The sequence below is a fragment of the Pygocentrus nattereri genome, chromosome 7 (assembly GCF_015220715.1).
Source record: "Pygocentrus nattereri isolate fPygNat1 chromosome 7, fPygNat1.pri, whole genome shotgun sequence".
Classification (NCBI taxonomy): Eukaryota; Metazoa; Chordata; class Actinopteri; order Characiformes; family Serrasalmidae; genus Pygocentrus; species Pygocentrus nattereri.
In genome coordinates this window covers 622501-647500 of record NC_051217.1, presented here as the reverse complement: position 1 = coordinate 647500, position 25000 = coordinate 622501, and the positions used below count along the sequence as shown (strand labels likewise).

At 40.6% G+C, this 25000-nt stretch overlaps 1 protein-coding gene across 1 annotated transcript in view; it reads right to left on the bottom strand.

The window, feature by feature from the left end:
* The window catches only part of nrn1la (neuritin 1-like a), a 47496-nt gene that overhangs the window by 5259 nt on the left and 17237 nt on the right, over positions 1-25000 (bottom strand). The window contains exon 2 of the mRNA XM_017717164.2: positions 1179-1329. Within this exon, the coding sequence (XP_017572653.2) occupies positions 1179-1329 (151 nt within the window). The remainder of the gene's footprint in view (positions 1-1178; positions 1330-25000) is intronic.

Here is a 25000-nt window from a genome sequence, read left to right as displayed (position 1 = left end):
TCAGAGCTTAAGTGTCGTAATACCATGTTGTGTGATTCCCAGCTGTGGCGTAGTGTCTGGTAATGTCTGTGATTTGCCTCTGATTCTTATATTATCAGTGCATCATTTGCTTACGGCTGGACGAGTCACTATACAGTGAGTTCCAGCATTGCTCTATTTCTCTAGGATCCACAGCAAGCCTCTCAGCATTTTGCGATTACTGTACTACATTAAACCCAGAACAAGACCACAAACACTGATAGTAGGTGGCACATAGCTTATAAAATACACACAAAAAGGTGTCAATCTAATTCTTTAATATAATCAGATGAATGCTAATTGTTTGTTTTCACTTCAGCCGATGCTACAAACCCTAACCAATTTGTTTCACTCTGTACCTTTCAGCTGGGAAACAGTGAGTATATGAAGAGTTAGCGAATCTAACGTGATATATTCACTAAATGAAGGTGAACGTTATATTCTATATATATATATATTCAATCTGCAAGCTGTGCAGAAGCCTTTAACGTCCCAATCTCTGCTTAGCAACCGATTCTATACGCCATTATATTGGTCAAGCTTTCAGTTTGCTATTATAGTAAAATTTGCTGTGAATATATTTTGAATTTTGAGTCTCCAGATATGGTCATAAGTCACGTTTTTGTAATAATAATAATACTAATAATATCGTGTTGAATAGGCTGGCCCTTATTATTTTTTATTGTATGTAGAGGATGATGATGAAGTTGACTTGCTAACCCATCTGTAAATCAGACATTTAAATGACTGAAGCAGCTGGTTTGAAAGACCTGAATCGGGAAACTGACTTGAACATTCCCTCATTAACTGTAACTAGTTTGAATGTTATTTGGCTGCCCTGCCAGTTGACCTGATGCCCAGTTGTTGATGTCAGTTTAATAAGTGCTTGTTGGGTGCGGTGCTGTGTTGACCGTGAGAGTTCTCATCTAGTACTAACATATAATACAGAGACACCGTTTCATTCGTCTTTTATGGCTTCTGCCATTAGAACACATGGCCCTGTCAGGCACTTGCTATCAGAACAGGCCCTGCTGAACTCTGTGTCCTGAATTAAGGGCAGCCGAAAAGGTTTAAATACAGACGTGGTTATGACTTGTTACGCACTGATTCCCACTGCTAGGTGTGTGTATTGGTGAGCCATTGTAGGTGAGCGTACACACCTGCAGATGGAGTCGATTTCTTGCGTGTCGTCGTCTTTTTGGCTGCTGACAGACAGGCTGTCTCCCAGGGCCAGCAGACACTGAGCAAAGCCCTTGTAGATGGAGCCACATCTCTGAGCAGCAGCGGCAGATCCGGGGCCGGGCACCAGCACTACAAACACAAACACAAAAACAGACCAATATCAGGCAGGGAACCACACTTTTTACTCCCTATAGGATGCCATCTTATTACAAGCATAACAGGTGGTGCTGAGACAAAACACAATATGTAAGGAACAAAAGAACAAGAATATGATTGGTTCATATGTTCAGCTTTAAAAAACAAAACAAAAACAACACTGCCAACGCTGGCCATACACAGCCAAGCTGGAATGCTTACATAAAACATGCGAGATGAATTTCACACACAGTCCCTCTTTTGTTCTTATAACAATGAAAGAAACCCTCATAACACACGTCTCGTGGAATAACTCGCTATTAGCAAAGGAGGATCTATGAGAACTGGAGAGCAATTTGATTCATGCTGTGTTTAGATAAATAAAAAGCAATAAATACTGAAGCCTTTACTCTCACTTCAGACTTCTAACGCCAATCTAGAAAGCACCTAACAGGGCAACTTGATCCATTCCCTAGTTATGCCAAAGAGAACAAGTTATATAAATAATTTTGGTGCATTTGAGGAATACTTCTAAAACAAGGTGCACATAATGAGCTTCCACAGCGCAAAGAGCCAGTAAAACTGCTTCTAGAAACTCTGATTTACCACAAACGTAGGAATCCAGTATCCTCAACAGCAAAATGCACAAAATACATGTACAGTCATACTGTAGCTTGAACATCTAGTCAGAGTACGTTCTGTTTATTTTCTAAGAGCAAATGGGTTATCAGAGAACTTAAATAGGGCATGTTCTGCATATTTTACTGCATAATTTCACTTCGTTTTCTGCATTTAACATATTGGAAAGACATAAAATGTTGCCCGGGCAAAAGTTATGCCCCTCTCACATTTTCATAAAACACATAATTTAACCGGGGGCACCCGAAATGTTGCACATGACTGTAATCTTTTAGTTGCTTGGAATAATTGTAGCTTTTGTTTAAACAGTGTGGGTGGTGCTGTGTTTTTATGCGCAATCACTTTCCAGTTTCCTCCCTTTCAGCTGGAGGAACACAGCTGAAGCCAATGCAGCCACAGTACTAGCTTACAGGTAAGTCATTTTCTCTAAACGTTTTGAGTTTATTTATTAAAATATGTATCAATAATTTATACATTCTTTCCTTCTTGCAGGTACTAAACCGTTTTGAACCTGAAACGAAAGGTAATGCTATGCCCAGCGGAAGCCTATGGAAGGGCCTTACTTACTTTCTTCACAAAAGACACCATCATCATTTTACAACTCTCAGCAAAGCATGCAGGAAATGTTCCCAAGATGTCTCAGCGGCTTTTATGTGTGAGGAGCTCCTGCTGAGACATCAGAGAAACACAAGAAACCGAGGATACGTGTGTTTTTTCTGGTGTCTTCCCATGCTGGCTCTGTACAGCCGTTATAGGGTACACTTGAATTGGTTGACTTAAAAACATCCTGCAAACTTGTTGCCTCAAAAATATTAAGTAAATTACTTAACGGATTCAAGCTTATATATGGGCTAAAAATACTTCTCATTTCCAGTGATCCACACTTCTGCAGCGAGTGAGCTTAACTCAAACAGCTCAATAATTATTAATGGTTTCCTCTGAGCTCAAAGCAGTTTTCAACTTCGGCTCACTCTCCAATTAGTTTGGGTGACTTCTTGTGTAAAGTATTGCCATCATTTCAACTCCATTCTGTAACGTGGACTGTTCAAGAGTTGAACATTAGACTTAGATAAGACTAGAACCATCCATTTATGAGGACCTTGGAAGCTTATTCTGTTAGCAGTCATGGTGAAAGGCTGAACTGGTGAACCTTAACACAAAAATGAGAAAATTAAGAGTTAATTAACAGAATCCAACAAAACTGCTAAGAATGCTGGAAAACTTTAAGGTAAAAAGATTCTTCAGTCTGTAAAACATCCAAATGAACTGATCTTAACTAGATTTGCCTTAGTAACTAAGGATTATACTAGGAATAGTACGTGTATGTGCTGCTGAGCTCTTCTCTCTGGATGAGATGTACCTACTGATGGCTAGACCGCAGAAGTAAGTAACAGCAGGCCTAAGTGAGGTACATGGTAGGATTTTAATTGGGTCAGACAGCGAATCACCGGCATTCTCCTCTGTCCCTCATGGGATTGCTCGATTAATATTTGATAGAAAAGGCTTTTTTCCTCTTTCCCTCTCTCTGCGTGTGCCTCTCTCTGTCTTCCTCTCTCTCTCACTCTCTCTCTGCCAGCCTTCGTCCCCCTACTGCTGCAAACCTATTGATTCCTGGCAATGTTTTTGCAGTGAGGTCTGAGGATTATTGGTTTCACTCATCTCCATCAACATTTAATGACGACCTGGAGCGCAAGGGAGGAAAACAAAAGAGTGCATGGGACAGAGCTGCAGAGGAGAAGGTAAAAGACATGCAGCTACGCTTGAATCAGTGAGGCATGGTGCATAGACAGCAATGTAAAACGGAAGTAAAAGGAAAATCCTTTGTCTTCACGCATTTCAGCTGGTCAGCACTAAACCTCTCATAGAAATTCACCGTTCTCTTTCTTCGACGAATGGGGAAATGAATCTCCAGGTAGATTCGAATCTACCGAACAACAAACAAACTGAGCAAGACGAGTAGGTAACCCAGGAGAAAGCAGCGTGCTCTCCACAGAGTTCCAGCAGATTAAAGTTATCCCATTAGTACTTCTGCAACTGCCTGGCTGCACCCAATTAAGACTCTGTAGCTGTACATTGTAGCTGTGATCCAGAGGGAGTTCTGGCACATTCTGCAGCCATTCCCCACCCCCCCTTTTCTTCAGCGCTGGTTATGTTATTATTGATGTTGTGTAATCTAGCCTCTCTGATAAGTCTCAGCTCTGTCCACTCACGCAGTGCAGGATCAGGACCGTCAGCTTGTCTGGTGACCCGTGGAGCAGATGCAGGACTCGTTTGAACCAAGACGTAAATATTTAATCTGTAATGCCGTGGTGGTCTCTACGGGGAGTGCTCCTTTAAAAAAATCAAGAGGGGGGCGTTGCATGAGAGGTGAGAGCACAAAAACCAGAGAGAGACCTTGAAAAAACACATGGGGCTCCATCATACTCGTGATTCTCTTGCCATACAGCGCTACACACTATTATGAGGTATTCATAACAACGACATCCACCACAGAGTGACTCGATGTTCATGCAGAGTATGTTTTAACATAACTCGGTCAGACATGCCGATGATGTAAGACACAGCTGGCACTCTGAAATGAAGGTTCCTAAATGTTTTTAAGCTTTTAAAGGGTTCTTCACACTCTTTAAGCAGCTGTTACCCCAAAACGCTACCCCAAAGCATTTAGCAAGACTGTTAAATAAAAGGCACGCTAACCTAGCTACCTGTGTTTTTATTTTATTGGATTTAAAACAATCACACAGATTATTGTTCTCTTAAACTATATTTAATGTTCAGTTTACTCATTTTAAGCCATCCAGGATACTCACTCTGAAATAAAACCTTTTTACAGTCTACACTGGAAATATATTTTGGTGTTTTGACATAAAAAGTAAGTAACCAGGCTGGTTTAAGATTCTGAGTGAACGATAAGTTAACTTGCTAATAAATAATAATGAAATCCTTTTTACAGTGTAGTTTTCTTTCTCATGATGTTGTCTGATAAATAGACTTTAATGGAGGTCTGAGAACTGTAGCTAAAGGTTTTCCAAGAAATTCTTCCCGCTTGATCTGTTGTCTGCTGAGTTTGAGTCCAGAAGTGGGTAAAATAAAAGATTCTTGGATCGTGATTATTTCTTAAAAGTTCCTTAATCGATTGACAAAACGTCCTCATCAGAGTCAACATTGAAAACCTCATTAAAGCTTCCAATAGCACCGTGGTGTTATTTGGTTAAACACACTTCTTAGAAGGTAGAAGTTATTAAACACTGATATATGTGTGCATGCTTATGATTATATGAGAAAAAAATAACTTTCAAAATCTTATGAAATGGAATATTTGGTGCTACATCTGGAGAGTTTTAGTGCATTAGCTTGCAGTGCTCTACGGCAGGGGCTCTCAACGCCAGTCTATTCCTTCAGTACCCAACATTTCTGATATAAAAATAAATACTATGAGCTATAATGCGTACTGTATATGAGACAATAAAAAAAAACATCAAACTATTTTTTCCCTTTATTTATTACATTTTAGTTTAAACCAATTAGAAGAGAAATATGCCTATAGAGTCCAGGGTGTAGTCGTAAATTCATATTTCACTACGACAACACTTGACAAATATGGGGAAAACAAGGAAAGTGACGGTAAGAGGTGGGCAATACTGTGATATTTCTCACTATCATGACAAATTGTGTCACAATACTCTTATCTGGGTGAATCATGGATATCATCATTTCATCAGTTGTGGAAAATTAACAGCATGCTTTATGACAGAGCATGTTTGATTACATAATTGCATTTACAGTGCAGTACAGTATACAAAGGTATTAATGGTATATATCCTGTTTATACCGGTATTTGGGCACTACTGTTTCTTTTTTGTCTGCTATCACCCCCTCATATAACAATCATACCCGAGCTTTAAAACAGACCGACAGACAGCTAGAGCGAAAATGCCGTCTGACTAAATGAGAAGTGTTCCAGTCCGCCTGGAAGGAGAACCTTATAGACTATAGAGGAGCTCTTACTGCAGCTCAGCCCGTCTCTCCTCTCTCATAGACAACAATAAGAACAGTCCTAGATCACTATTTAGCACAATTTTTAAAATCTTCTTCTTTCGGCTGCTCCCTTTAGGGGTCGCCACAGAGGATCATCTGCCTCCATCTTGCCCTATCCACTGCCTCCTCTACTTTCACACCAACCATCTCCATGTCCACCTTCACTACATCCATAAACCTTCTCTGAGGTCCACCTCTTCTCCTTCTACCCAGCAGCTCCATCTCCAACATCCTTTGCCCAATATATCCACTATTCCTCCTCAACACATGTCCAAACCATCTCAACCTGGCCTCTCTGGCTTTATCTCCAAACTGCTCCACCTTCACTGTCCCTCTGATCTGCTCATTTCTAATATTGTCCATCCTTGTTACTCCCAACGAAAATATCAGCACCTTCATCTCCGCCACCTCCAGCTCAGCCTCCTGTCTTTTAGACAGAGCCACAGTCTCCAAACCAGACATCATAGCAGGACGCACTGCTGTCTTGTAGACCTTCCCTTTCACTCTCGCTGCTATCCTTCTGTCACACATCAGCCCTGACACCCGTCTCCACCCACTCCATCCTGCCTGCACCCTTTTTTAAGTAACACAAGCACATAAGCACAATTTTTTAAATAACAGAGAATAAAACAGTTACTGAACCCCAGATGCCATTAGCCTGTAGCGGCAATGATTTTATGAATTTCTTTAGTGATAAAATCGAAAAAATTAGGCAGAAAATTCAGAAACACAGTTAAACTCTACAAACCTGCTGGGCTTATAATGCCAGTCTAGATCCTGAGGATATTACAGTCACTGCAGTGAGGCTGGAATCGTTTACCGTACTTCAAGAAAATGAACAAATAAAATGGTCTCTTCCGCAAAATCATCTACCTGTATTTTAGATCCGACTCCTACAGGTTTACTTAAGGAAATTTTACCAGAAATAACCAAGCCTATTCTGTCAATAATAAACTCCTCTCTTAGCTTTGGATACATCCCAGAAACTTTTAAACTTGCAGTAATTAGACTCTGATTAAGAAAGCGAACCTTGATTCCTGCAATTTATGAAATTAGACCCATCTCGAATCTCCCCTTTATATCTAAGATCTTGGAAAATGCAGTAGCAAAACAGTTAACATCGTATTTGCACAGGAATCATCTATTTGTTTTGTTTATTTGGGTGTCGCTGCTCACCAGCCATCAGCTTGACCACCACTGTTGCTGTTGCTGCTGCTGCTTTCTGCTGCTGCTGGTTTCTTCCTCTTTTAGGAAGTTTTTCCTTGCCACTGTCACCACTGGCGACGCTCACGGGGGCTCGGATCCGGATTTCTCTTTTCTTTCTTTTTATACTGACTGATCTGTAAAGCTGCTTTGTGTAAAAAGTGCTATATAAATAAACTTCGCTTGCTTGCTCGTTCCAACTTGTCAAACCTCAGAAAAACATTGTGCACGGAGAAAATGTCCTAAAGTATCATGATACTATATTTTTGCCATGTCGCCCACATTTAAGGAGGACAAAGAAATGAAAATCAACATGCGTTAAGAATCATTTTATAGTAGCATCTTGGTACCTTGAGCTGAAATCGCATTGTGAGGTTCCTGGATGTAAACGTACTGTTTCTTAGGGTTAAAGGCAGCTTCTTGACCGCTGCACCACTTGCTTATGAATAGATAGCAGATTTTACAGGACTTCACATGTGCAGCCAAACTAGTAGACAGAAAGGCCAGTACAACACAAATACACTGTTAAACACTACACATCAGCAATTGGTTTTCAGGACTTGAATCTAAGTTGTTGCAATAAAAAACTGCAGAAAACTCTCCGTATAATCTGCATCACTCCCACTGTCAGCCAGAGTGAGTTTAGATAAAAATGATCAGGGTTGACTGGCTGGAGACAGAGCTTCTTCTGTTGACTGCTTCATTGCTTGATGATGAACTGCTCGATGGTCCAGGGCAAATAGCTGTAGGCCACCAAGGAAGGCCAGTCAGATAAAGGTGGGGTTAAGAAAACTGCACTCAGGGGTCTGCCTTGCTTAGCCAATCAAAGACAGTTCCATTTCAAATGCATTTAGTTTATATGATGTCATTTTTGCTTTACTTTGAGAGGATCTTTGTGAGGATTTAATGCAGTTTAAGGACCAAAATAACTACAGTGTTAGCAAACCCCCTATTCTGAAATCACTTTAAGTGCCCATATAATGGAAAACCAAATTTTCCTCACTTTTGAAATAGAAATATAATGTATATGAAATGTATTTACCAACATGACACACATTAACACCCCACAGCCATGTCAGTGTCACTGAATTGCTGAGAATGATCTCCCACCGAAATAACACCTACTCTGTGGTGGTCCTGTGGTGGTTCTTCCACTGAAGAACAGGGTGGAAGTCTAATTGCGGAAAACCAAGTGCACCTACACGGTAAGTGGAGCTAACAAAATTGACAAAGATTGCAGGTACAAGGAGTTGTACTTAATGAAGTGGCCGGTCAGTGTATATTATAATTTACATATTTAATTTTTAAAAGCACAATAACAAAAGTAGTCTCTTTAATTATAAGGGAATCAGAAGAGATTTGAAAATGTGCATGTCAAAATGAAAAAAACAACTTCCTTGTTCGTGTCGTTTGTTATCGCCTAGGACAGAACATCTTCCCTGCATTGTGATTTATGGTGCACTCTGCTGTATGTGTCATCATTTCTTTCACAAAACACACACTAAAGCTCTCAGTAACGACTAACAAACACCTGCGCATTTTTAGAGTGTGATAAATGCAAGGATAGAGATCCATTCACTATACCCTCAACTATTTATAAAGCCTCTCTGCTCACCCCACGCTCCCTAACCTCTGCTGCCCAGCAGGTTTCGGTGATGACGGAGGCAGAGTCACGCTCTCCACACGCATGGCCTGTCTGCTATTCATGAGATGTGCATGTGCATGCCTCGGCCGGGCCGCTGCTGAGCAGGCAGGACCGCCACTGATGTGCTGATGTCTGCCGCACATAGCTCAACCTAGACCGCCCATCAGGAAGCCTTTGAAATAAATGAAAGCGATTCTGTCTCATAGGTCGGTTTTGGAGGGATGCATGTTGCATCCTCTAAAGCTCTCCAAACATAAACAGTGAGGAGGCTTCTGAAGAGGCGTGCATGTGATGTGCCTGAAATTTTAATGTGCTGTGATTTCGCCTTCGCTCTTTGCTCAAAAGACCATGATGGAAGAGAAGAGTTTAGAACAAATGCAAGAAGTTCTAAAAAGTTATGGCACAAAAAGGCTGTTTCTAGGAGTTGAGGTTGACGTTTTGTCATGAACTTCGCAGTTGCATCGATTAAAGCTGGGATTTGAAAGGAGCTGGCCGAAAAGGGTTATTTGGAGCGGTGACATAACAGAACCACTTTCCGCTCTATAAATAACCTTTCAGTAGATATTTAAAGAACTATTTTGTAGATGAAATGTTTGTGAAAAAGATTTTAAGAGGTTTAAAGGACAAGCAAAATGTAATGAAGTGTAAAAATGTTTTCTAGAACCGTACATAAGTATTGTTTGCAATATGTTGTGCTGCACTTACATATGATATTTTATTGCACTGTGTACTGTAGTTTACTGTATTGTAGGGTAGTTTACTGTACTGTAGTTTACTGTGCTGTAGTTTACTGTATTATATTGTATTGTATTGCACTGTGTAGTGTAGTTTACTGTATTGTAGTGTATTGTACTGTATTGCACTGTGTACTGTAGTTTACTGTATTGTAGTTTACTGTACTGTAGCTTACTGTATTATATTGTATTGTATTGCACTGTGTACTGTAGTTTACTGTATTGTAGTGTAGTTTACTGTATTGTACTGTAGTTTACTGTATTGTAGTTTACTACTGTATTGTACTGTAGTTTACTGTATTGTACTGTAGTTTACTGTATTGTAGTTTACTACTGTATTGTACTGTAGTTTACTGTATTGTACTGTAGTTTACTGTATTGTAGTGTAGTTTACTGTATTGTAGTTTACTGTATTGTACTGTAGTTTACTGTATTGTACTGTATGGGACGGTGCTCTCTGCTCAGCTCTGCTCCTTTCCTCTCTGTATCAGTGACTGTGTCTCTATCAGTATCTGAGCTCAGGACCGTCTTTCTCTCTAACCTACTGGTAACTAGCAGAGAGACTTTCTCTAGACAGACGAAGCTCTTCTTGTAAGTCGCTCTGGATCAGAGCGTCTGCTAAACGCTGTAAATGTAAATGTAAATGTAAATCTGAGTTACGAAGCCCAAGGCATAAAATGCAACTTCTGCCTGTTTTTGGTGGTCCTTTGTTTGAACTGTGCATTTCTTCAAAAAATGTTAACGTATATATTTTGATGGAATTATGCATGATTTACAAAACTGGAAGTGAAGTGGATTCTCATCTTTATAGGCAAGCAAGCAAGTCAACATTTACATTTATGTTTATTTTTTTGTGCTTAAATGCTATTAGTCATTATCCACGATGTCCGTTTTTTCTCACCACAGCCGTCTTTTTGCTCCTATTGCTCACTAGCAGGTCAATAGAGAGTTACAACATTTCCCGCCCAGAGAGAGCCAACAGTGTCCTAGTTCATAGTAGATTTAAGGTCAGAAATATGTCATTTAATTTGATTAATAAATACATTTGATTTCCATTCCACCAGCCACTAGGGGCGCTACAGGAAGAGGCTGCTTTTAAGACTGTAAAGAGTCATATGTGCAGTGTTTCTTACTGTAAGAAGTAGGAGCAGGAGGCGGTTGAACGAACAGTAAAACCAACAAATTTGCAGAATGACATGCTAGTCAAACTCACAAAGCACTACACTGTTAAATATAAAGGTGTTAAAAAGGGTTCTTTTAACTTTTGGTTCCTTACAGATTTTTGCTGGACAGTTCTTTAAAGAACTTGTTATAACCAAGACCTTCTTACCTTTAAAACGCCAAAAAAACTGGTATAAAGGTTCCGTACAAGTTTAACGTTTTACCATGAACCATTCAGAAACCATTTATTTTTAGTTGAACTGTAAGAGTATTGAATATCAAGTATTGAGTGCTCTTCTCAAGTATTGAACTATGTCCTATACTCGGTGTACTAGATCAGCTGCATGACATAACCGTTTTGTGATGATGATCTGATTAGACCTCTCTAATAAAAAGGATTGTTGCCATTGTGACTCTGAACATGGGGGGGCTTTGGTCCAGGAGGGGAAGGATTTAGCAGAAAACGTTAGAAGACTGACAGTGTTAATACCCAGCGTGAGGTGAGATAATGTAGGGGGGCAGAACTCATTAAGACATTAGCCCATTACCCGCTGGGAGGACAACTCCATCAAAACCACAGGATGAGGCTCTGGAGAGAAGCTTCATTAGTCAACTTCTCACTGAGATATATTTAACAGCCATGTGATGCTGGCACACCATGAAGTCACTCTGAGTTGCTCTATAGGTGGAGAGATATACTGAGTGCTACGTCTTCTCATCTTAACAGAAGACTCACTACATAAGTGGGTGGGACAGGGGTGCTGGGTATTTTGAATGGGAAAGAATGAATAAATATTTCTGCTCTACAGAATGAAGAAGTCTTCATTGTGGTGTGGTAAGCATAACGTCATCTGTAGTCTCCTGTGGTTCATGTGCTCCTCCTGAAACCTCTGCATCAAAACACCCATTGTTAGTCTGACCTTTTTTAAAGGGGGGAAAAAATCATAGAGGTAGCACTTCTGGTCCCAGGGTACGCGTAGATAAGGACAAATTTACTATTATGTAAAATTCTCCAATAAAAATCATTTTAGTCCTAAACCAGTTTTTTTTGCCTAGCTCACACAGTTATCTCCTTAATACTGAGGCCTAAAGTGTCTATTTCTGCCTTGTAATCTATTCTTTATTTGTTTCAATGTGATTTCAATGCAGTGATGGTTTATTCTGACTCTCATATGCAACGAACACAAGCTATCAAAGATAGATTCTTATTATATTTGTCACAAACTACCATTTTGAGTTAGCCAACATATGAATTGCAATGCACTTCACACTTAAATTAGATTAAGAGACCCTTATTAGTCCCACAACAGGGAAACTTCACCTCTGCATTTAACCCATCCGTGAAGTGAAACACCACATACACACTAGTGAGCACACACACACACTAAGGGGCAGTGGGCACACTTGCCCGGAGCGGTGGGCAGCCCTATCCGCAGCGCCCGGGGAGCAGTTGGGGGTTAGGTGTCTTGCTCAAGGACACCTCAGTCATGTGCTGTCGGCTCTGGGGATCGAACTGGTGACCTTCCGGTCACAATGCTGGTTCCCTGACCTCCAGCCCACGACTGCCCCACTTCAGACACCTTTTAACATTTCTGCAATTAAGCAAAGCAATAAAATCCCTTAGCAATATGATTTCTGTTCTGAATGTGCACACATTCACTCGGAAAGGCAGCACTGTGCTTCTTTTATATAGTGATTGTGCACGGTAGCACACAGAAAGCACCAGTTCCATATGCTGATATATTATAATGTGCCTAACGTTAATGTTACTCTGCCCAACATTAAGCAGTAGACTGCCATCCATCATTCATTTGTTACTAAAGATTCTGATGATGGACATTGCAGAGGTCATAGATCCCAAAAACATTTTGAAGCATTCAACTTTATTAGTCTTAATGAGCTTCATAACTTGGTGTTGCCCTCCAGACCAAACACTTGCAGTCTTAAGGGCAGAATTCTAGAATTACCACCAGTGATTAGGAAGCCTTTACGTAACATAGCTCACTAGTCACGTAATCTTCGCCATGTCCCTGTCGTCCAGTGCTCCACAGATTTGGGAAAAAGTTGTTGCCCACCAGTTGTGTTTTTTTAAAAGTAAGTATAACAACCATGAATTATTTTAGTCTGGCTTTGGGAAGGATTATAGTACAGAGTCAGTGCTGGCAGGGCTGGCCAATAATCTACTTGTTGCATCAGGCGGTGAAAAAAGTCTCTCTTTTGTTACTGCTGGACTTTAGTGCGGCTTTCGACACAGTTGGCCATAATATTAGAATGGCATTGAAAACATGGTTGGTTTTAACATACAAGTTGTTGCCTGGTTTAGGAATTTCCTGACAGGCTGCTTCTAATTTGTCAGGATAAATGGATTGCTTTTTGTGCACAGAAGAGTGCAACGTAGTGTCCCACAAGGTTCTGTTTTAGGATCCTTACTGTTTTCCACATATTCAAAGGTCCTCGGATTCATCATCTAAATAAGTTACACATTTTTGGACGAAGAAACGTGTGTTTTGCTGTTGGGTCCTAGATTTGCTCAGGCTAAGGCTGCATAAGGCTTCATGTTTTCATTGCAGCAGACAGCTACAGTTAAAGACCTTGATGCAACAATAGAACGCTGCTTTATTATTAGAGTCCTCAGTAATATCACCAAGACAGCGTTTTAATACTTGAGAAGCATTTCCAAAATAAGCCCCTACATAAGTTATAAGTTCACGCTTTCCATGCCGTTTCCAAAAAAGTTGGGACGCTGTGCAGAATGTAAATAAAAATAGAATGCAATGACATGCAAATCACGTAAACCATATTTTCAAAGGAAAATACTTCAAAGACAATGCATCAGATGTTGAAACTGAGACATTTTACTGTTTTTTGAAAAATACATGCCCATTCTGAATGTGACGCCAACAACACATTCCAAAAATGTTGGGACAGGGGCATGTTTACCACTGTTTCACCACCTCTTCTTTTAACAACACCCTGCAAGCATTAGGGATTTCTATAGTTTTGAAAGAGCCTGTTTTCCTGTTCTTGCTCGACATTTCAGCTGCTCAACAGCTCAAACAGTTTGGGATCTCCTTCGTTGTATTTGTCATTTCATAATGCAGCAAATGTTTTCAGTGGGTGACAAGTCTGGACAGCAGGCAGGCCAGTTTAGCGCCCTGATTCTTTTAATATGGAGCCGTGCTGTTGTAATACACCCAGAATGTGGTTTAGCCTTGTGTTGCTGAAATAAGCAAAGCCTGAAAAAGATGTGGTCTGAATGGCAGCACATGTTGCCACAACATTAATGGTGCTTTCACGCATGCCATGTGTACTATGCAGCATTTCTGGAACCTATTTATATTGTTTTGAGTTTTAACTTGCATTTGTGGATGCAGTGATGAACTGTTTTCACAGACAGTGTTTTTTTAGTGTTTCTGATACCATGCAGTGATTCCCACGACTGGTTTTCAGTATTAGTGTCTGTAGTATCAGTATTCAGAGATTTCTCCAGATTCTATGCATCTTTTAATATTATGTATCATAGATGATGAAAAACAAAAGTTATTTGCTATTTTATGCTGAGAAATTTAATACATTAACTTGAATACTTTAAATGTTACCAGTATATTGTTGTCCCTGTCAAATTCAAAAGGGACATATACTTTTTAAAAAACAATAAAAATTCTCAGTTTCACCATTTGATATGTTGTCTTTGTACTATTTTCAGTGAAATATAGGATTTAAATGGTTTGCACATTATTGCATTTTGTTTTTATTTATATTTTGCACAGGATCCCAACTATTTTGCAAATGGGGTTGTAGATTAAACTACTGTTAAATGAGGAAAAATGAGGTTGAGTTAAATGAGAGAAAACTGAACTCTCTAAATTTATCACTGAAAATGTTAGGTAAGCAGGATTAATGCTTTGAACTAAAACAAGACACTTCCTAACCAAACCTATATTGTTACAGTGTGGCCTTTTTAACGATAAAATCACAGGGGTAGCTTTCTAGACCCAGGATTAGTCTAGCTAAGACATGATTATGAACACACTGTGGGAAAGGTATTCAAGACGAAGCTCATTTTGGCCCAGCTCATCCAGTTAATCAGTTAATATTTGCTCTTAGATTAAAGCATAAACAAGAAGCATTGTGTAGTTGAGTGGCATCCTGAGGATGCTGGCAGTGCGCAGTGCTCTGGTGAATGAGAGTAGCTCTGGCACTCTCTGAACAGACTGAGGCTGTGTCTCTGTGTTCCGAGTCAGCATTGCTCTGGAGCTCTCCCACAGTGCTATGGTAACTTTTACTGTGGTAACTATGGCCCTCGCCTGCACAGCATCGTTAAGGGCAACGTGTTAACGAAAGCGGAAGCGGCCACATAGCGTGCGAGAGGCAGAGCAACGGATGAATTCCCTCGAGGCAGCCTCCAAAACGGCACCTCCTGCGGCTCGGCCGCACAGGACGGCCATGCACAAACAACACCTGATAATGAGCTCTGCCTGCAAACTCCCCTTTCCAAATGATTGGTTAACCTTTCCGCGTTTTTCCATTCACACCTCCGCTCCCAGAACACTGAATGGGGATACAAGGGAGGGAAAGTACATTCACTGACTTTTAATTTCCACATAAAAGGCAGAGTGAGAGAGGTGGAGGGAAGTGGGAGGGAGAGAGGGGTGAGCAAGTTAAACTGTGACAAGAACAGTTAACGGGACAAGACGGGTAGAAACAGAGCACAACATTAGCCGCCCACTAATGAAGCTGGAAAACGAGGGCGACACCTGTTCGACTAAGTGCCATCACAGTCATTACGAGTCACCTTCGGCTGCACAGGCCGTTCTCCGGGTGAGAAGGAGTAATTGGAACATAGAGGAGAACAAAGAGAGGTGATGTTAAAGCGCCCTGCCTGTTACTGCAGAGACCTGCTGAAGCAGTTTGAGTTTCAGCTTCATCTCGTCGTGTTCTGGAGGCTCAGCCTCCGTCTGCTGAGTTACGACTGCCTTTTAACATCGTGTTTTCAATTTTCAAAGTTTTCAAGTTTCTCATGCAGAGACACATGCATGATATCATGGTTGCATGCAAGAGTGGGCAGCATGGAAAAATATAACATCACGGCACATTAAACAGCCAGAAATGTTTTTCAACATTTGAAAAAAGGAACAGGACAAAACCAACAAATAGGCCCTTTTTACAATAAACAAGTTTCGCTACTGGCTTAAGAGCAATTATTAACCTTCAGCTAACCTAAATCTCTCCAGCTCATCGTGGAAAGGCCACGTTTATCACAATAGTGTCAACATATATTCACACGGCCCAACTCAACCTCCATAAAATAACGCACATCCACCTACAGTCTGTGACAGAACCCGTGAACCAAGCTGAGAAAAAACGATACTAAGATACCCAAACCTTTCCCAATACGCCTAAAATGTTTAAGTCCCAAGGAGACTGCAGTTTTCCTGTGGAGACTGGGGAGAAGGCGGGGGGGGGGGGCAGACAGGCTGCATCCCACCCATCACTGATGCTCCAACATTACCTTTGATCACAGACAGATGAGATGGAGCTCATGTTTTGCTCCAAAAACCACAGATATGCCAGAAGTAAAGGATCGATGAGACACAACTTGCTTTTGACTCGTGTCCATTCAGTTTGTTACATCTCACTCAAGACAGTGAGGACAGAAGTGCTATGGAATTTCACCTGAGAAAAACAAGACACTGAGCTTGGTAACAAAATGATCTAGAAAAAGGACATCAAAGTCTCTCGGGGATTGAACTGACAGCATCCCAGTGACCTGAGCAAGGGCACACAGATAAATCTCACTGATCACCAAGCTGATTAAGTATTGCTGGAAGAGCTGAAGACCCATTTAAAACAATTTCCAAAGTGCGTTATCACTTGTACCTGTTACTGACCACAGGCCATACGTTCCAGTGATTTGACCACACTGAAAGTAGTTTTACAAATTGTTTGGGGGAAAAATATCTGGGGAAATATCCAAACAGATTTCCTTTCATTTGACTGTAAGATGACTGCAATTATTTAAGCTGACAGCATATGTAATAATAATAATAATAATAATAATAATAATAAAATTATATAATATTAATACTAAGAAGAAGCAGAAGAAGAGAAGGTATATTAAAGTGTTTATTAAATGCAGCCCAAAAGGTTTAAAAACTAAGAAGAAATAATGAATAAATAATCATACACCAGTGTAGAAAGAATATAATGGAATAATATCAAATAAGAAACATAAAACAGTAAAATAAACAATAATAATTCAAAATAAAAGGTCAGAGAAATAATAATAAACAGCAGCAACACCCATTAAAATTACTCATTTCAAAATTCTTTATAAATGACAAAAATATAAAAACAAGATTTAATATTTAAAAACAATATTTAAGACTAAATGCTTCAGACAAGAAGCCCTGAAATCACCATACCTCAGAAAAAATGCCAGAGTAAAAAGACGCATCGCGGGGACGGAGATGCAGAGCTCCCCACTCTCGAACCGCATTTTGGGGACTAACAGCAGATTGCTGTTTAATATCTAAACGCTCCACCAGGAACTTATTTAACAATCAATTCACAGAGATAAACAGAAGCAAGACTGTGGACATATTTAAAAATGAATCCTCAAACCAGTTCTGAAAGAACTCTGATGCCGGTGCAGTGATTGCACTGCGGGTGTAGTGTGATCCTTCTCTTTCTTGCAGGACAGAACTGCAGGTGTGTAATAGATCACAGTACATTAGTCGAATCTTGAAGTGACAAAGACATGAATAAGTTTCTTGCTGTCTGCAGGGGCCAGGATGTTCTAGACCTTTGCCACATTGCCAAGATGATAGTAGGCTGTTTTACATGCAGCACCGCTGTGTTTCTTAAAACTAACCCCATTCCCAAGAACGTCTACTACATTCTTGGCACACTGTTTGGCCTGTAAGCTCATAGAGAGCTCATCTAGATAAGCCTGAATGTCCGTCCTCTGTACACTCAGTACTCTCTTTATTAAACTGCAGAAAGGCGTTAGAGATCCAGGTGTTGATGTCGTCTATGCAGCCAAACAATATACTTGTAGTCACCATCTGCCGATTAATGACAACTAATATTATGTACCAGGGAGATTCAATCCTTGTTGTCACAGCCACTCAAATGTGATCTAAACCAATCTAAAGCCAAAACCCACTGCTTATTTTTACCCCTACCCCTTGTTTTCAAGTGTCATCTCGCCTCTTGGAACTGAGTTACAACGGGTGCCTTAAAGCGTCCCCTATGAAATGGGACAACCCTCAAATAAAAAAGAATATAACTTCATTAACAGACCACTAGCGGTGCTCTGTCGGCACCCAGGCCTCTGCAGTGATAGCAGAGGAGGGTAAAATTCAGCAGCCTCCCTGCTGGTCCAGTTCATTTAGATCATCATATGCTTTGGAAGAGGGTCCCACCCCTAATTCTTTGGTGATATGAAGCTGAAGTCAAATATTCGCCAGTTTCTTGATCAAATTCTTCTGTTCCACTTAAATGGAGCAGCACTTACATTCTGTTTACATTCTTAAGGTGCTGGATACTGATGGACTATTTAAGGTGGAATGGGAAAGACATTTTTTATATTTGTTGTGAATATAATTTATTTGTTTTATATATATTACGTTGAAACAACATTAAACATTGTAACGCTCTGTTTGGAGGGCCATGTAGCCCTAACGCTTGACCCGTCTATATCAACAAAAATCAGGACACCTGATCCACAAACGTGAATGTGCAAACGAAGGGCTGAGGGCCAAGTGGTAGGAGGGTGAAATGGGATTGGGCCTAAAACACTGAAGTCCACCCGGTTTTACAGTCCATCAAGTAGGATTGTGTGGTCAACAGTATCAAAGCAGCACTTAGATCTAACTTAACTAAAACAGAGGTTGCATGTGTCTGTGCCAACACTGAAAGTCATATAGGACCTAGAGAAGTGCGGTTTCAGTGCTGTGATATTATTGTGCTGCACTTATATATTACAGTATTGTGTTATAATACATTATAATGTGTAGTTTACTGTATTGTAGTTTACTGTATTGTAGTGTAGTTTACTGTATTGTAGTTTACTGTACTGTAGTTTACTGTATTGTAGTGTATTATATTGTATTGTATTGCACTGTGTACTGTAGTTTACTGTATTGTACTGTAGTTTATTGTATTGTAGTGTAGTTTACTGTATTGTACTGTAGTTTACTGTAGTGTATTGTATGGGACAGAGTTCTGTGTTCAGCTCTGCTCCTTTTCTCTCTGTATCAGTGACTGTGTTTCTATCAGTATCTGAGCTCAGGACCGTCTTTCTCTCTGACCTACTGGTAAATAGCAGAGAGACTTTCTCTAGACAGACGAAGCTCTTCTTGTAAGTCGCTCTGGATCAGAGCGTCTGCTAAACGCTGTAAATGTAAACGATTTGCCTGAAAGCCAAAACAAAATGTTCTTATTAAGACATTTTGCGTTAAGAAGATAATTCAGCTGGATGCACACTGCTTCGTTAACAACCATGGAAAGAAATGGAAAGTTAGACAGACGGGTCATGGATGGGTCAAGACTCCAGCCTGATAACGGCTGTTGAAGTGACTGATTAACAGTGGTCAGAACTTCAGCAGTTAATGAACTTAACTTATTTGAAGAAGCTGGTCAGGGATAAAGAGAACAGATTTCATTCATAAAACGACTTCTAAGAATATTTCCATGTTGATTCCATTAAAACAGGATACATTGCTACTAATATGGCCAAGTAGTAAAGCTAATGTGTGGAGCACTAGGCATGTCCTTCCTTATACAAGCAATCTTGTCATGAAAAAACAATGCAAAATAGTCACATAAAGCAGCGGAGAGCAATTCAGACGAGAAAGAGATGTCAGGGGTGTATTACTCTTCTGAAAAAGAAAAATGCTTTCCTAGTAGACTTTATTCTATTGTTAAAGTTTTTCAGATGTGTTTTCTCCACAGCCTCTCTGCTCTTATGCAGTCCCATTTTAATTTTAAGAGGGAAGGAGCACTTTTCCATGGAGCCTTTATTTTGAATGAAAGGACCCAGGTTTCTGGCGGTGCAACAGTATTAATCCATTTGGTAACCCTGGAATTAAACACCTCTGCTAGCCAATCACCTAATGGGGCGAAAAAGAAGGGAGCGAGTGCTTTAGGTCAGCGAACACCACAGCAACATCTGTGGTGAGATAACAGTTGGTTGGTTTTCTCTTATTGCTCAGTGCCATGCATTGCTCCGATTCACACACGGACTCCACTTCCCAGAATCCTGTAGGAGATCACGTGACTGTTGCACTTCCTCAGCCCTCCACTCACCGCTCACAGTCACCAGAATGCTGATGTTTTACAGATGTTCTGTGTGCCAGTCTGGTTCAGTTTATAAGCCTAAGCTTTAGATTAGGTTAGTTGTGAGGCGTCGCTCCTCACTGCAGAGCTACTGAGCCTTTTCTACCTGTGGATCTGCTTGGCTTCGTTATGTTTGTCCTTTTTTGTCTTTTTGCTGTTTTGGATATGACCCACGCCTGATCACCGACTATGAATCTTTTCGAATGCTTTACAAGTAAACCTTCACTGCTCGTTTGTACTGCCAGCATCTGGCTGGTTTGTCATCTTATATTCAAAGAAGACACAGAAAATTCCCACTCCTTCTCACATGGTGCACCAACAGGGAAGCGCTGAGCAGTCTTTGTTTATTTGTTAGCCATTTATGTTAGTAGGAGTGTTTTCACAGTCCTCAGGATGAACCTGCAGCTTTGCTCAACTCTACTCAATATTCTGTGTAACTACAGACGTGTGTGTGAGTGCATGCAGCATTGATTTATCAGTACAACCAGGGTTAAGTTAATGAACATGGATCAGCCAATATGACCACTATGACCACAGCTACAAAAAATAAACAATTGTATAATTGAATAATTGTAACTTATTATATGGCAGTTAATTATCAGCCAAAATGTCATGATCTTGACCGTCCTAATAGTAGTTTAGAAGTAAGAGTACTTGTAGTATTCAAAACCATATTGAAAACGAATAACACAATCTTCTATAGGCCAACTACTGTTCTAGCTACAGACTCAAGCCTTTTGACCTAATTCAGCTTAAGAAAGCCAACACTGTTGTGACGGCTATTCTCAGTAAAGCAATATATTAAAAAAGAGCCTCAGCTTTTTAATTTAATTCAGATTTACAGACCATTTATATCAAAGTGACTGATGTTGGAGAGAACAGCAGAGTGAAAGCGGATGAATAAGGAATGGTACTTTTTCCTCACTATCCAAAGCCTTTTACTGCACATAAGAACTGATTCCAGTGATTTTGCTTGCTGTTGACAGCATTCGTGTATATCCCCCTGCAATGCGCTACTAATCTCTAGAACACAAGAACAGCAGTAATCTTAACAAGGCCGATCTAGCGGAGCTTTGAGGTAATTACAACCAATACTCACAAAACCCTTGGTGGTGTTTCGTTCACACACTGAGCATTTCATTTGATGCGCTACTCTGAGCCTTACAATCGAAGACACCTCATTATGTCTGCAGTCAAAGAAGCGGTGAGCTTGCTCGTTGCTCAAATACAGAGCCTAAATGATTTCATGCTGATATCATACTAATGAGGCACAAGACAGGACGGGATTTTGAATCTTTTTAGAGATGCGCCTTTTTGTTTTTTGAAAGTCATTTTAAGTCTGGGAGAGTCCAGATGCGCACCAAACCCCTTCGCGCTCTCTCCATTAAGAAAGAGTGAGCAGAGATGAAAATGAAGCGCTGCAGCAAAATTTAAATCATCATAATTTCTATCAGAACATTACATAATGTGCTGATCAGAAAGCTTTATGAAGTAACGTTGAATGATTACACACTAGGAAAAATATTATGTAACAAGTAATGAGGGAATAGGACTGGACTCCCACGTGGATATCAGCGGCCCACCAGTGCACTACAACTCTACTTTATACAACTTGAAATTGAAAACCCTAAAACTCTCAAAAAGATCACACCATGAACGCTGCATTCTCCTCCAGTCCAGTGGGCATCTTCCTCTCCTGTTTACTTCGGTCCAACCAGGTTTATAAGGTCCGACTTTGACAAAGCACCGCAATTAAGACGGAGTGGTGAAAAAGTAAGCTCAGTTATGTTGTATCGGTGGCATGGATAGAGCAGACCCCAGCCATCCAGGCAGCTGGTTTAAAAATAGTCTGAGGCACAATGCAACATTATGAGGAGCTTTTCATCCAAAAGCAGCAGAAGAAGGACTCAGTACAACCTTTCCAATGTTCCACAACCTTCACATTAATAGGCTCTCTCTCACACTAATACAAACAGCTCTGCTTCTGAATGCCTGCTTTTTTGCAACCACTTGGCACTGGCAAATAAGTCGGACAATAGCAGAAAACCAATTAGCCTACAAAAGCGCATCACAAAAGGACATCATAAAAGCTCTCGTAATGAGTAGGCTGCATAATCGTGGGGATAATAAAACAGAACCAATATCCTGATAAACATTTAAAAAATGAAATGCAGGTCTGCCTGACCCCACGTAACAATGAGAATAGATGCCACATCTGGTAAAACAGCTGGAGTTGATCCAGGCTGTACTAAATGAAGAATTTGCATGCCTGTCTCTGGTCTCTGAGTTGGGCTTCTGTAGAGAAATTGAATCATTTGTGTTCTGACCAATGTCACACTGATCCTTTTGTCTAGTCTTCACATAAAAGGCTGCTTTGTTGGAGAATGAAAACATTTTAACCTCCTTATGGTTGTGAGTAGATCTGCCATCTGGTGTGGGTAAACTTGACATATAGCACAGCTGACGATGCTAAATCAGAATGAATTTTGCACTTTCCCTTGGGCACAGCTGCTTTGTTGGCGGTTAAGAAATAGTGACCTGTCCGGCAAAATCCCAAGCAGGCTTGACCCTTCAGTATGGATTTGAAACCCTCAAACCAGAGGCAACTGACCAGTGCCGAATTTAACTCACTGACATTCCTCGCTTTTTGAAGTGCGATGACGTGTGATTGGAGAGTAAAAGTAAGATAAAATGGAAAGGAAAAATGATGAGGAGTTGAGAGACTTAGTAAGGCAGACACTTCTTACTTTGATCAGTGGTGCTACTGATAAGCCATCTATGAGCCTGAGTATTCTTTTTGAATCCTATTTCGGATTGCTATACGAGTCAGTGGTAAAAAAAAAAACACACACTGACCACGTGGACAAAGAGGTCTTGGAGAAAACTCAAGAAGCTGAACCTGTGCGGAAGCATGTGTGCCACTTTGCATTATTTAATGGAGGGAATTCAATGAGCAATCCCATGAAAGATTCATGGCGTCAAATAGTTTACCTAGTGAGTTCTTATGTAAGCCAATTAAAAAAATATATATATATATATAGAGAGAGAAAATGTTGAGTACTTGAGAGAACTTCCCAATCTATTATGCATTTAAGGAACATTGCCTGCAGCCATGTCTGACAGGGATGTTCCACGTGTGGGAGGGATCTCCGGGCAGGCGGGGTCTCCTCCAGACCATCCCAGTGGCAGTTTGAGCCAGACAGGCCAGACACAGCAAAGCAGGGAGTGCGATTAATTGGCAGGTGAGTGGCTGAGAGTACCTGCGTTACGCTGGAGGGCAGAGAATCAAAGGCTACCCCAAACTGGGTTTCGTTAGCGTCTGCCTGGGGCTTCAGTGGAGCTAATGAGTTGGGATGCTTCTGTCAGACTGCTAACTCTGGAACTTCAGCGCTTCATAAACATGCCTAAACTGCTCCTTATTTGGGGGATTAGAGCTGAAAGTTGTGGTGCTGCTATTTTCGGTCAGATAAAACTACAAACTCCTAGGACATGGTGTCAGAGGACCAGCGGCAGACGTGATGAAGCTAGACGGTGTTCTTACACGCTGACAGAATGGGAGCTGGGAGACTAGTGTATTATTTTCGACCACTGGCCTCCACTGAGACAGCAGACGCCTCAAACTTCTTAACCGAGAGGGTTGCAGGTGGAGAAATCTCAAGCCGTATTTATCTACGTGCATCCGCAGCGAAACTAAGCACAGAAGAAAACATTCCATGTTCTGACTTTTAACCTCTCTTACACGTTTCTCATCTCGATTTGATATTTGAAATCTGCACAACTGCAAGCTTAAAGCAAAGTGTCCCGCTGACAAAAGAGTAGGTTAGAGCCACATTAAGGCAATTCACCATCGGCCAAGTAAATGAGCTTCAGGCTGGGATCGATGGGGTTCTATCTCCAGCCCTGTGATGGAGAATAAATGTGAAGCTCATTGGAGTGGACACTCGCAGCAGAGCCGGCTCCTGCTCTAATGAGTTTTTATTGACTTCAGTGCTAAAGTGCCCAGCTGTAACTTATCAGGGTTAGCACATGCTTCCAGGTGTACAGACTGCTCTAGTCCAAACTGCTGTATCTTCCTCTTCTTCCTCTTCTTCTGTCTCCCGCTCCACAGAACGCTGCTTCACTTCCTCCTGCACTCGTTTTCACTGTGTAGTGTTGGATGTACTGCAGTGTTAATACTAAGCCTCCCAGTGATTACAGTGAGAGCTCAGAGTGCCAATATAAATGAAAAACCGTCCAATTTACGGATTTATTTTTCTATGTACACCTTAATTTAAAAATAACTACACAGCATCATGTAAACAGTACACAGTGCTGTGCAAAAGTCAGAGACCACCCTCGATTTATTTAAATTTCTCGTCAAAATGGACATTAAGCACAATGTATTCATTTTACAAGATACATTTCTGAACAGATTAGAAATGAGATAATCCTCTTGTATAATGAAGCAGAAAGTCAAAGAAAAGTGAAATACACAGAGAAAACGTATAGAACCATGCAAAGAACCACAGGTGTGTCTGTTCATCCTTCCACTGTGAGAACACAACTCAATGACTGGATAAGTAGCTCAATGAAAAGGATATGTCGCTGTCGAGAAGCTGTTAATCATAAAAGGCAAAGAAGAAGAAGTTGTGCAAATCAGTCACAGAAACTGGTCGCAGAGTCCAAAACTCCATTACTTGGACTGTGAGAAGCAGAAAATGCAACCATCTTCTAAAACTGGACTTTGGGCTGGGCAAAAATATCACTGCAGCTTTCTTTGCTTTCAGCAAGTCTGGAATAAGGAAAAAGTGTGTACGGATGCCTTCAGCAGACTAGACTGGACCGTGGAAGAGAAACTAACAAAAGCAACAGCAAAGTGAAAGCTACAGTATCCCTTCAAAACAAGATGTAACAGCAGTATTTA